Source organism: Cryptomeria japonica, chromosome 8 (genome assembly GCF_030272615.1).
Source record: "Cryptomeria japonica chromosome 8, Sugi_1.0, whole genome shotgun sequence".
Classification (NCBI taxonomy): Eukaryota; Viridiplantae; Streptophyta; class Pinopsida; order Cupressales; family Cupressaceae; genus Cryptomeria; species Cryptomeria japonica.
The window spans coordinates 665,776,378-665,791,548 of NC_081412.1; the positions used below are offsets into that span (position 1 = coordinate 665,776,378).

General features: G+C 33.9%; 1 protein-coding gene across 1 annotated transcript; it reads right to left on the reverse strand.

Moving 5' to 3' along the window:
* Positions 1-8,264: 8,264 nt before the first annotated feature.
* Positions 8,265-12,130, reverse strand: LOC131050085 (uncharacterized). Its single transcript, XM_057984221.2, has 2 exons — positions 11,716-12,130; positions 8,265-9,275 (listed from the first exon to the last, which is right to left on the reverse strand). The coding sequence occupies exons 1-2, from the start codon at positions 11,724-11,726 to the stop codon at positions 8,723-8,725; spliced, it is 564 nt and encodes a 187-aa protein (XP_057840204.1). The 5' UTR covers positions 11,727-12,130; the 3' UTR covers positions 8,265-8,722.
* Between the last annotated feature and the right edge of the window lie 3,041 nt (positions 12,131-15,171).

The following is a 15,171-nucleotide window of genomic DNA, read 5'->3' on the forward strand; positions in this document are numbered from 1 at the left end:
TTTGAATGTGGAAAGTGAAAAAGTGAGAGTGGGAAGAACAATGTAGAGAATGTGAAAGGAAGTGTGCAAAATTCAGTGAAGAGCTGAGAAGAAGAGTTGTGTTTGAATGATATACAAGTTTTTTTGAGACTGTGACAAAGGTTTGAGACAAAGTGTTAACAATTGAGGTTTGAGTTGTGTGTGTTGATGTTGGTCGCTTGACGATGTCTTTTTTGTCTTGCCCCAAAAGCAATTAGCCTCGGTTTGCAAGTCTGAAGCAGTGATCTCTTTTCATTGTAATCTGACATACATAGTGATATATTTTGTGGGCAAGTGCTCACCGTGGTTTTTCCCTGTTTGGGTCTTCCATGTAAAAATAATTGGTGTTCATGTGTTGGATATGTGTTGTTGCTTAATTGTTTATGTGTTGCATTAATTTCTGTTTAGACTGATTCATCCCCCCCCTCTCAGTCCTGCCTTGGGTTTAACACAACTTTTTCAATGGATTTTTTTGTTGTAAGACAACATTGAGAAGGCAGATTAGGAAGATTGAACCAGTAGAAATTGCATAAAAGACTGTTGTGATTTGTAGATTTTGTGCTTTTGATTAAGTGTTGTTTTGTATAGAGGATAGACGACTCCTCTACATGATACAGGTTATGAATCCCCTATTATTTAAATCTAGGAAATAAAACATACTAAAAAATTGAATGACTCTCAAAGGACATGTAGAACCACAAGCACTACAACAATAGTACTACCAAGTCTACCAATTTGGAATTTTTTGCATCGATACAAAGAAAATTAATCTATTTTTCATCATTGCATGATAGTGTTGCAAATGTGAATACACTAGTATTAGTTGTACATGTGAGACAAGGACAATTGACATGCGGTGCAACTAAAACGTGGCAAACATGCACCTTAAACCAAATTAATACTTGACAAATAAGAGAACTGTGTGATAGGAAATGGATTAGAATCAACGTATTTTGATTCTATTTTGTTGTTTATGTCTTTCATAAATTGCACATGGTCATGTAGTTCTCAAATTCGTAGTTTTTGGTTTTTTCTTTTATATTTCATAGTTATATGAATTTAAATGATGCCTTGGATTTTTCAATTGTAGTTATTGAAAGTTCAATTCTCGATCATGAATTCTCATTATCCATAGTTACTACCTGTCAATATGTTCTCTCAAAAAATTTGACAATTAGTTTACAATTGTCAAAATTTTACACATTTATGTTTTGAGGTTATCTATTATCTAATATTTTGGAAATAAGACATTTTAATTTAATATTTTTTTAAATGAAATGATATTTTATTAAGTTAAAGCAATTTAAATAGGCATCTTGGACACATAATTAAGTTTTATAAATATGAACAAAATTTAAAAATATACTAAAATATCAAAAGGCCTAGAAATATGAGTTTCATTTATAAAACTTGATACAACTTAATACCTCTAATTCCTTATCACCCTCCAACCAATAGAAAGATATAATCACAAAGACATCTTATACTAACCAAATAAAATCTATGTATTCTTTAAATTTGACAATAAATTAGACAACTCAAAATCTAAAATATACTACTTAAATCCAACAATAAATTAAGCAAACCATTTCAACTCAGTTCAAAACAAACAAACAGAGAAATAGATAGAGATTTACATGGCTGATAAATTGAAGCTCGCTAATATAAACTAAAGATTGGAGTTTAGTTATTGCCCATTGTATTTAACATTTCTACATAAAACGTTAACTTTGTAGGTAGTTGGATTGTGCTGAAAAAAACATAAATTGATTTAATCTAACAAAATTCTCGCCCACTTCCAACTTGCCATTACCCTTCCATTTTACATATGAGGAAAATCTCTCCACAAATCTTTTTCAGGTCTTAGATAGGGAAAGGTTGATGGATAGTGTGTTTGAAATGATTTTAAGATTTTGACTATGTGATAAGTTTATTTCAAAATTTTGGACATATTCTATGATCTATTATGAGGATCATATATTTTCCTAATTCTTAACTCATCCTTATATTATATTTTTTATTTTTTATTTAATAATATTAATAAATAACAATATCTATATTGTTAGAATGTTGTTAAGGGTCTGGATATGCATTGGAGAATGAGTTAGAATGTTGTTATGGTTATCACCATGGTCTATGGAGATCCGCGTGGAATAATTTGTATTGGAATATGTCTTTTTTATGAGCTCTATTGCCTATCTGCACATTACATTTGATGGCAACCTTGGAGGACGTGTTAGCATGTGCGGATAATTGTATTTGTCTTGGAAGGATGTGACATGATGTATTTGGGTCCCCTTTTTTCTCCTGGAGTGGACCGTCTTTAGTATTTTTGGTCCGGGTGGCTCATTTTGTGTAATAATGCTTATTTTGGTTGTTGCTCCCTTAATTAGTTTTTAAATGATCTATCTTATATTTAAGGGGTGTGGATGAGATCATGTGTGAATTGATGAGAAGAAAATTTGAAAGATGTGCAAGCAAATTTGAGACTATAAATGTGCAGAAGTCAATTTGTGAAGAGCTTTGAAGGTGATACATTATGTGAGACAATGTGCTGAGACATTGATAGATATCAAAGATGTTTGTCATGACATTGGTCGCTTGATACAAATGTTCAAGGATAATTTCATGATTAAGAGATCCTTCTCATATCATCTCTACTATTTTCTCTAACGTTGATTAACAGTGGATCCTTTGGCAATTCCTTATTGGTCGCTTGATACAAATATTCAAGGACAATTTCATGATCAAGAGATCCTTCTCATATCATCTCTACTATTTTCTCTAGTGTTGATTAATAGTGAGTCTTTTGACAATTCCTTATATCTTGCCCTAAAGCAATGTGTCTCAGTTGTGCAAGTTCATGTATCTATAGCATCTTAAAATTGCATCCCTTGTAATTTTTTATCACATTTGGGTCTTCACCTTAGTGTTTGTGCCCCTTGGCTTGATCAGAGACCTGATTACGCTCATATATGTCATAAACACCATCTAGCTCAAAGATGCACCTCATTGCCACCTTGATCCTGCCCCAAAATAGGGCAAAACCAAGGTGTGGCGCCCTGGTCCTCCCTAATGGGAACCTATTTTGGCCCCCCTGACCTACCTCAAATTTGAGCGAGAAAAACCCCTCCATGTCGTCTCATGTCGAAAAATTAATTCGTTTTCCCTACGAGCAACTATATAAGAGGGATTTCCCCTCTCATTTGAGAAAAGAAGCATCCACAAGCACACACAAGAGGTCTTCAAGCATTCAAGAGAAATTAAGCATTTTCAATCTTCCTTCAAGCTTTGGAGCAGCAATAGAGTCAAGATTTCAAGCATTAAAGAGGAGATCATCATCCTAATTCATGAAGTCCTAATTCCATGTAGAGGCAAGCAAAACTTCACAAGGAGATATAAGCTTTTCAATTTTGGTCAATTCAACATCCCCTCAAAGAGGAGGATTTCTACTTTCAATCATTTCAATTAAATTATTTCAACCACTTGGTTAATTCCAAAACTGAGGTTTAACCTAAAGGTAAACCTCTATCCCCAACACATTTCCCTTTCCTTCTGTGTGCAGAAAAAAGGTGCGCAGCTATAACTCTTGGCATAAGCTTCAGACACAGACGAAAAAACCCTTTTCGGCGATCGAAAATTTTGGAGGACTAAGAGGAGGGCATCCTAGTCCCTGCTATTTTTGGTAGTTTTTGCATACCAGTTATGAATCATCTCATACTTCTCAGATCCAGGTGCACAACGCAATCTCGAATTTACAACTCACTGTTTTCTCAGATTTGCCTTCATTTCTAGCACCAAGTCTTAATTTAACTAGTCAACTTACAAAAGAGGGTCAAGCACATTCCATTTCAATCAATCTACTTAGTATTCAATCCTAATCTGATTAGTGATTGAATCTAGTGGATTTTCCCCCCTCGTTTGAATGTGAAGGCATCTCCCCATTCAAGCGAAAATAGGTGATTTGGTGATTTCTGCTTCTATGTTGGATATTGTCAAGTCGCCTGATTTTCCCCTTTATAGTATCTTGTCTAAGGTAGTGTGCCTTAGTCTTGCAAGTCTTTCATGTGCATGTTGCTCCTTGGTATTAAGTCTAAAACATTGTAATTGTTTGTATTCATATGTTTTTCCATGTTTGTGTTTTCCATGTAAATCTGGTGTTCATGTGTTGATATTTGATGTGTTTTTAGTATTTTTGTAGAATAGTTAAATGTTGTTTATAATTAATTTGATTTGAAGATCTAGATTGATTCACCTCCCCTTGTAGTCATGTCTTGGGTTCACCAATACAAAAATCTTTGGAGATTTTCATTTTTTTCTTTTTTTTCAACTAGACATATTTTGGCATTTGGATAGGCAATCTTTGGGTTTTCGACCATTCTAAGCATAATGGTGAGGTTCGTTTTGCCCGAATGTGCTCAAAATTTTCACTAACCCCCACATCTTGCCTTGATTTTTTGCCTTCAGCAAAAATTGTCCAAAACTTCAATTGCTCAAGGATTTTGATGTAATGACAGTCGATCTATAGGTTATGGGACATTGCAAACATGATGACAACCTTCATTTGAGCACAAAGTGTACCAGAAATTCTCTCAAGGTTAGATCCCTCAAGAATTTGAATAGGGACTTAGTAAATCTGGAGCTCTAATACCATGTTGAAATTATTTGTTCAACCCCACAAACCCATGAATCGTCTACAAGCAGAAAACCTATCACAAATGGAGATCAAGCAAGAATAAAAACAACCTGAGAATTGTATATTGATGCACACAAGATTATGTTAGAATGAATGAATGATTCCTTATGAAAAACATGAATGAAACCCTAAACCCAAACCCTAAAACAAGATTAAATCAACTAGTGTTAAGTGTCACAATCATAATGAACGAGACAACATAAGATATTAATATTCTAATCTAATAAAAGGAAAAAGTGCCTAAGTTTAGTTTAAGTAATAAAGTAATTAATAGAGCTAATTTATATAATTGATTAGATAATATCCTAATTCTCCAACACTATAAACATGGTTATAATAGTCTACTATTTAAATATTTTGAGGATAATGAAAATTCTAGTTTTCTTGAAGAAGCACCAAGTGATCGAGGCATATGTAGTGGTAACAAGACTGCAAGATTATTGGTTCAAAAACTAGATTACATAGAAGATATTATTGGAGTATGAAAAAAATCGTAGTATGCTTTCCAAAAATATGCAACATGTGTCAAATGTGTGGTAACCTAAAACATGCACCCACCCTTTAGATTCATCTATTAACTTCTCCTTGGTCATTCTCTACATAAGGATTAAACTTGGTGGATAATATTGCCTTGGCTTCTTCTGATGTATACACTTCCATTTTCACTACTATCAATTATTTCAATAAGTGAGTTGATGCCGTCCCTTTAAAAAATCACTAGATTAACTAATATTTGTGCTTTCATCATGTATAACATTATTTTTAGATTTGGCTTGCCACCTACTATAGTTACAAATAATGGCACATCTTGAATGAAAAAAGACTAGAAAGAATTCATAGAAAAGTTTCATATTCAAAAACAAATTTCTTACCCACAAAGTATTGGACAAGCTTAAGCTACCAATAAAACCATGACCAATTTTGAGAAAAATATAGTTTGATAAACATGAAATTGATTGGCACACACAATTTGTTCTTCCTCAATGAGCTTATAGAACTACTATTCATACTCCCACAAGGCATACACCTTGTTCATTGGTTTATGGTATTGAGGCCATTATGTCCCTAAAGTTAGAAATCTCTTCATTGATAGTTTCTTTCATGACACTAATTTTTTTTTCAACCTATTGATATTTACAAATATCTTAGTAGACATCGAGTTTCAAAATTACAATTCAATTTTAAAATGATTATTAGGTGATCCACATCATGTGCTTGGATGAGTGTAATTAGATATGCTAGATTATTTGCTTGATTCTTAAATTTGAGAGTGGATGCAAATGATTGTTCTTGTGATAATCAATGATCCTCTTGATATTAGATTATTAAAATGAATGCAATGAACATTTTTTAATACATAAACATAACACAAATCATGAATATTTGTTCAAATCAACTTGGGCCCAAAGTGTGATATAGAGTCAACTATCTTAATGTTTGATTTTTTTATTTTTTTTTTATATTTAAGTGGACCAAGATTGTAACTATAAAGATGACTTCACACCATTAAACACAACTTGATTTATACAATCAAGTTACAACTGTGCTTGATAGCATTGGATTATGGATAAAATTTGGATTGACGATCAACATAAAACATATGAGCCAATCGGACTTGGATTGTCTGCACACAAGCATAGGAATAAGCACTATATATAGGGCCAAGAGCAACCAGAGTTAGGTATGTGGGCCCAAAATACATTCAGATATTTGCCTAAATAAAAGATAAAATTAAATAAAAAACGTATTTATCACCATTACAATTATAAAGTTGCATGTACTGCTAAAATTAATTATATATATTAAAATTTCACAAATCTGAATACCTAATTGTCTAAAAAAACTAATAATATAAAATAAAACAAAACATATATATTATATTTGAATTTTTTACATTAATTACATTATTCATGCATTGGCTTTTATAAAGGCATTCACACTTTTAACTTCTACAACCACTTTTCTTTTAGGAACCAATTATTAACTATCCAACACAAACCATGTTGATTAAACTAACGACATTATTAATTGACTATCAACTAACACTTTTAGATCATAACCCTAACACTATCCACATTTTTCACTCTCTTACCAAAAACATACCAATACAGGGCATGAGATTCAGTCCCAGAACATTACAAGTGCACTCCCTGAGTGTATGTCTGGATTGGGTACGTTCCAGTCTAGATTGTCAGTGTTGTGCCCAGGTTGCCCTGCCCTCCCAGGGGAAAATGGAAAAATTAAAATGTAAAACTAATAAGCCTAAACTACTTGCTGAGTTCTATTGTATTTTGAGCAAACCAGGTCAAGCGAATCAAGAGAATAGCAGTCTACAATAGAAAGCTCTAGGAAAAGAAACCTAGAAAGGCTCCACAAAGGAGGAAAAAGCAGAGAAATCCAAAACACGAGACCAACAGAAGTGGTCAAGAAATTTGTACGTATAGCCCAGAAGAGGACACAAAAACCCCAATGAGTAAACATTGAGGGTAACACGGAGAGAGATAGAGAGTACAGCTGCACCTGGCCAGTGGATTAAAAAGAAATTGGCCTACCATTGTACCCAGACCCATACCCGAACTGTCAACTTGGCTTTTCACCTTTGAAGAAAAATTATGTTTACCCACTACTGAATGACAGGGAAAAGGAAAGAAAACTAGTCTCTCTCCACTTTCCACATAGAAACTCGATCAGACTACTCCAGCTTTTCTTACAGCTCAAATTCAAGAGTAGAATTAGAAATGTCGTTTAATTTGAGACGTGTACCGATTATAAGTGGATGAACAGAAAATCACTGCATCTAAAAATCTACTGTTTCGAACATTGGTAACTATTGTCAATCAAGTACAGAAGATAAATCAAAGTATAAAGGAAAGCCATTCAAAAGTATCATTTCCATGGATAATCACTGTATTGTGAAAATTCATATACACGCTATTGCAGACAAAGAAATGAGTACCATATTCCAAAGATTTCAAATCATATTACATTGAAACTAACCAGAAAGATAATGCCAGAACATGTGTTATAACTTACATTACAACTGCTTATATAACGAGTTTATTACATTTTCTTTCTATGAACCACTCCAGCTTTCCTTACGGCTCAAATTCAAGAGTAATGTCGCTTTATTTGAGACATGTACATGATTATAAGTGGGTGAAAAAAAAATTCACTGCATGTAAAAATCTACTGTTTCAAACATTGGAAACTATTCTAGATCAAGTACAGAAGATAAATCGAAGTATAAAGGAAAGCCATTCAAAAGAATAATTTCCATGGATAATCACTGTATTGTGAAGATTCATATACATGCTATTGCAGACAAAAAAAGGAATACCATATTACAAAGATTTGAAGTCATATTACATTGAAACTAACCAGAAAGATAATGCCGAAACATGTATTATAACTTACATTACAACTGCTTATATAACGGGTTCCCAGTAATAGTATTACATTTTCTTCCTATGACAAACATATTTGTTAACTAGTGAAATATACATCAATAGCCATCAGATCTTATTGTAATTCACAGCAGATATATCACTCATGATCAGAAAGATCTGTCGTTGATTATATTGGTTGCCTTTTATATGGTTGCCATAAACACCTCATGTGAAAATTAGTTAATATTCAAATACAACATATGTCATATAGATTACAGTAATCACCTTCTATGAATATGTGAATAATGGTCTCATGACCCGCAATCAAACCGTACTCTCTCCACAATAGGCATCAACTTTACAACTCCACCAGAACACAACAGACTACAGATGTCTTTTTTTATATGAAGTTTAAAAAACTACTCAAACTAAATACAGTAGGAGGTCTACCATACTAAAAGCTGGGATCCCCTCTATTCCAACTGAAAGAAAACATATCACATGAAAAGAACAGAGTATGTGGCATATATAATACAGAAAATAGCAGCCTTCTAATAAAAAAACCAATGATAAATGTGACCTCCTATTCTGAACTCTTTTCATTGTAAAAAATACAAGCGACCTAATGCAAGAAAGCATACGAAACAATGCAAATGTAGATAACCAAGGCTGTTGGTACTAACATGAAAAGAGGTACAACTGCTCCTATAGACCGACCACTTCCACAGGAAAGGGTTCCAAGTTTTATTTGAATCAAATCCATTAGAGCCAGCATCAGAAAAATAGACCCACAAACTGAACCTATTGCAGATAAAAGCATCCCAACTCTTAGAAAGGTGTTGTTGATATAAGCCTTGAAGATCATCTTAACATTGTTGCTATCGATCAGAACTATGGCTTGCTTCAATCCCTGTGCAACCAAGCTGGAGAACAGAAATGAACTGAATGACACTACCTGGAATGTCATAAGGTTTCTTGAAATGTCTTCACCTGCTAAACAATTTGCACTTTCCACTAATACTCCATCGCCAGGAGAAATTGTCAAACCAACAAATACAGCTAACGTAAATAGGGAATTTACATGGACGAGGCCATCAAGGGCTTCGACATGAATGCTTGTGGTTCCTTTGCCTAAATTATAAACGGGTCCATCCACAGTCTCCTCCTCCTCAAATCTACACAAAACACGAACCCTCACAAAAAAAAGTACATTGTTTATGAATTCAATGCAAGCTACAAGAATGTTATATAAAATCAAGCGATTCTAATATGAATCAGATAACTCTTCTGTCACAAACCTGCATCCAAATTCATGTACCCTACAGCTCTACAAAAGATGTAAATGTACTCACAAAACAATAAATTAGGACTCTTGCGGTGAAAAATGCATCTCTATAACTTACCAGTAGCAACCACTAATCTTGACTTACAGCCTATCTCATATATACAAAAGAAGGAAGTTTATACATAACGCCTGCTCAGACTGAAAGAAGGAAGCATATGTTGCCAATTAATAAGAGAAGGAAGCAATTGGTACGGGACCTGACTTCTTCATGGCCCTTTAGATCGTAAAGTTAAGGCATGGAACTAGAGATATCCTCAATGACATAACTCAAGCTACTTCAATGTGCTGATGACTGGTTGTTGGAGATCATAACCTTTGAACTTCAGCTACACAACTCCGCTAACCCGTTTAACAATGACAAGAACAAGGGGGAAGGTTCAAAACATTACAAGAACCGAATCATTAAAAGTTTGCCTTATGATAGTGGTAAAGCTTTTACCGTTGAAGATTCTATAACCTAGTTTTACAAAGAGGTTTATTCCCAAGACAAAGTAAAGAATCTCTTTATGGAATTCATTATCAGAAATCTGGATCCATCAGAGCATAAACAGGAGTGGACAGCCTATGCTATTGGCATAACCTTGACTCCTCTGGCTCTTGATCGCTTTGTGGAGGAACCATGATGAAAAATTGCCCTCCAATGAAAATTAGCCTCTTGATAACATGGATTCTGGAGATTAATTCCCCTGGACAGTTGGATTGATGTTTAGTCATGTTGCAAAGAATCATGATTTGACGGTTGGGAGAAAGGTTGGATTTGGTATTTTGCATCCCCGAGAATCGTTTTGGTTATGTAACTATGTTTCTATTCCTTCCAGCAGTTGAAGTTTTCATCTCAGTTATAAATCTTTGTCTGCAGTTATGTTTATTTCTCAATTTCGGAGCTATCTTCAGAATTTTTGGAAGCTTTCTCAGGATGTCAGCAAAGTCGGATTGTTTAAGGTATTGGATCAGCAATCATGTTTAGCATCTGTCCCCTATTTTCAGTGCTTCTGCTGGTAATCAGCTCAGGAACAGTCTGGTAAAAAAAATAGGGCAAGAGCTCCATCTTTGGGGCAGGAGGATGCAGTAAAGATGCCACTCTACAGCCCACTTTTTATGCTTTTGCTTCCATTATTGTGGCTATATGACGTTAAATGTTCAGATTTGCCTCAGCTCCTATCGCGGTTAGCTATGTTCAGCTATTCTGATATATTTCGGAATATTGCCTTCTTTTTCCAGTACATTTGCTCTGCTTCGTCAATTTTTCACATGGTACAAGAAGGTCAAAGATGATGGAAACTTTATGGGCGTATGGATCTGCAGCACACCTCGTGTCTGGTCCTTATTTTCAACAATGTGTTATTTAATATTAACCATGGAAAAAAACAAAATCCCGTTTGGTTAATGAAGTAAGAGCTTCGTCGGTTTGTCTTGTGGATCAATATTCCAGTTCAGTAGCAGTGGTTATGCATTAAGCAGTTTTCTCCAGAAATAAATTGGCATTATATTTCTGCAATTTTCAATTCTGTCTTCATACTGGAAGTTTGAAAGAAAGTCACAGCTTGTATCTTGCTTTTCTCTACTCAGCCGGCCTATTGAAGATCAAATTTCTCCACTCCTTTAAAATTACTAACTCCTGGGTGGGGATCTATAAATGCATCCCCCATAACTATCAATACTTCACAAAAGAATGTTCATGCAAGTGAAGGCCCAAATTTTATCCAAAACATATCACCAATTCATTCAAAGTTTTGGTGCTTATAGCTTAAGATTATTTGCAGCTTTACTTTTCTGAACTCTTCCCTAAAACCACTGAAATGACTTGTAAAATCATGTACATAGTGTCCAAGAGTTTGTACTGTAATGGCAATGCATGGCACATGTAACAGTGTACTACAGATTCAACACACTATTTCACTGGACTAATAAAGTCCATAACCCCGGTAGACAAGTGACAAGGTTACGACGATTATGAAATATATTTTAACATGAACTGGTTTAACGAGGTTAAAATGAAATATGACCTAAGTTTGCATCTTAAGAATGCATATTCAACTGTGATGCAAGTTCAAATATCAACCATGTGAACCAAGCATGCTCCACAACATTTAAGAAGGCAGCCGATCAACTCACCCAAGAATTACCCAAAAAAAAATTCCTATAAAGGGTTAGAAAGCTCTAATACTTGTGACCTGCTCTAGTTTCACACCCTACTTTACAATTAAAAGTGACTTGCAGACCTACATCCAAATCAACAAAACTTTCAAAAGGGTTCCCAAGTTCCATACCTGGAAGCCATTATAATTCGCCGTAAAATATTATCAAAGTGCTTGAGCAATCAAAAAGTACAGGAGACGGAGGCCTTCAGAGACAAGTCCACAGTTCAGGTCAGAAAGTAACCATGTCCAGCCAAGACTAATACACTGATTTCAGAAACACCCACATGCGCTTCCCGAGATCTATTTATTAGCTCGGTTTGTATGAACAGTGCATACAGATTGTTTTCTGTCGCATTTCAAAGGTATGAAAAGTTCTACTGATATGTTGTGGTGATTGCTTGGCTTATTTTCAGTCGACATGTTCGTGGAATAAAGGTTAAAACTTAAAGTGCTGGGGTTGGGAAAAGAAAAAGCAACCATGTAACTGCGGAGATTTTTCTCGTGGACCACCGGCACCTCAGTCTCACTGTGGGAGAAAATTTAAGGAAGAATTTTGATCACAAGCAAGTTTAAAAATAGAAATATGATTTTTATGGTTTATTGAAGCAATTGTTATTAATGTCTTATAAGTTATTTAGAAAAAATCGAACAAATAAAAGAAGGTAGATGCTCTCTAGTTGTTTTCAATGACATATTGTGCAAAAGAAGGAAGATTTATGCAACAAGACATCAAATGAATGATTAAATAGAACATATACTTAATTATATGCTCCACAAAGAGTAAAGAGATAAAGGTTTTTGTTATGGATAAGTTCTACAAGCACATTTGCGATATAGGATTAGAGAGAAAAAAAATTGTTATATCAATGTGCTCAATTCCACATGTGATCATCTTCAAAAAGCGTACATAGGGGACAATATTTCATGGAGAGCTAAAATTCTTATTGGTCGATAAAGAACTAACTCTCATCAACTTTGTTGTGAAATTGGGTGTTGAAAAAGGCCAAGAGAAGCTTGGAAAGAAAGAGTGTATAATTTTTTGCTCCAAAAAAGTGCACAATAGAAAAGCATTTTATTTTGGAGTGCGATACCTTCAAGGACAACAAGGATGGGTATGTTAATATCTCGATAACTAGCTCTTGGTATAATTTATTCAGTGAAGAGACCATTGAGAAGTTGGGGACACTCATCATCACCTTGCATAGGAAAAGGATTGATTTGCAAAAGTGGGTTAGATTGGGTGGGATGTCCCATAGGCTATGTTTAGCCTTGTGGACATTAAAATTGTCTTCTTCTTCTTCTTCTTTGTGGCCCTTTGAAAATTAGTTGTGCTTCCAAAACCAAAGTTAAGTACCAACAACAAAAAAGGAAGAACCCGTTAAAAATTAGAATGTAGGCAGTTTTGGAAAATTTGTCGTCCTTCATGGCGTAAAGGTGAAAAGTGTAGTTTGTTATTTTGATTTTTGTTCTTAATGTAATTTGTAATGTCTCCACTTTGAAATATCATTTAATAATAAACAATAATAAAATTAAAATACAAAAGAATAAAAATTAAAATTAAATTAAAATATAAAAGAATATAATCAAATATAATTAAAATTTGATTAAAGTTAATGAACGGTCAAAAGACACGAAAAGATAAGGTGTGACTCCCCCAAATATGAGGTATAAAAGGGAGAAGAGAACTCATTTAAAGGGAGGATAATTTGGGAATCAGAAGTGTGGATCTAATTTAAATAAGTGTAGATTTGATTGTGAAAGGTTGTGTCCCTTTCAAAGGGCAAAAATAATGAAGTGTTGCACTCTTTCAAAGGGTGCTAATAGTGAAAGGGTGTGTCTTTTGCCAAAGGGCATACATGATGAAGAGATGTGACCTCTCCCTCACATTAAGAGATATAAAGAAAAGGAATTAGATCAAAAGAATAATACCAGGAAAACTACACACATCAAGAGAGGAATTGATCATTACTATTGCAACAACAATTGGTATGATGTATCTCACTTATAGTCAAATAACTATTGCAAATTATATGATATGGATTGCAATGAATAAAGAACAATTATCTAGAATCTAAGACTCCATATTAATAAATGTATATCAGGTTAATACTCAATTCCTTGTATAGTTGTAATACTTAGAAAGCTAATAAAATAAACAATCTAATCCTTGCTTTTCTGCTAATGCCTACACTAGGATAGGAGGTTTGTGTAGGGAAAGGCGAAGTAATTCGGTAACTAGATGAGTAATAATGAGAATAATATAGCAAACTGTACATATATATATATATATATATATATATATATATATATATATATATATATATATATATATATATATATATATATATATATATATCTGTGTGTGTCTGTATACATTATATATGTATACATATACATATATACATGTGTGTGCATATGTACACACACACATACACACACGCGCACGCATGCGCGCGCGTATACAGATACATATATATATTGTGTGTGTGTGCAAACGGACTAAGATAGTAAATTCATATAAATAAATGACTAGAATATGTTCAAAACATTTACATTCTCAATACATTAAGAATTGTTATATGGTAGCCTACTCTTTAATCTTTCTTTTTGCCCCTAAGAAGGATTGAATGTGGGAATGTTAGGGAGAGGCAGTATTAATACATCACAAGATAGGTAAGTCCTACGATGAAATAGACCATGCTACATCATACAAGGGCAATAGATAAGACATTTGGTAGAATGTGTATGTGTTACATCATACAAAGGCACTATTTTTGAAGGATAGTTTCTATCACCCTAACATGGTTATTCCCCGTCCTTCATAGGGTTGAGGATTACATTAGAGGTAGGGACTGGGGCTTAAATTTAATAGTTATTAAATGTATTATGAATCATTAATTGTTTCTTAATTAAATATGATTTAAATGCATAGTGATTGATGAGTTGAAATAGTAGCTCTTTTATTCCCATAACTAATAAGTTTTTGCTATGTTTTAAGTTGCATATTGGGATAGTGTTTGAGTCATGTGATGTATTAAAGTTTGACTATGTGCATTTTGGATGATAATTAAACCCATTAAATCATGTATTGTTTTGACCTATTATTCGTATTGCCATGCGGATTATTATAGGTAATATCATGTGTGGATGTATAAGTGTTATGATTAATGAAAATAGATATATATGTATGCTTGTATGTTCTAACTTTTAAATGCAGGATTAAATAAGTTGTTGCAGAAGTATTTATATCAAGCCAGATGGAGAATCATGTCATGAAAGTAGTTGGAGACATTCACGGGCGGTTAAACATTCAAAACAACAGAGAATATGGTGTGCATAAGAATCGGCAAAGGAATAGCAAGGTGATACCAGATTCATTTATGTTTGTCTTTAGCAAACATCAATCTAGTAACACCGCCATGATATATTCTTGGTTGCAGTTTAGCTGAGTTCCACGTTTTCTGTGGATTAACTTCTTCTTCGGTCATAAATGTTTTCCGCCTCATGTCATGGGCATGATCTAGATAGTAGGAAGTTTGTTATAATTTCCTTATAAATAAAGGCTTGCACCTCTTCTTAGAGTTT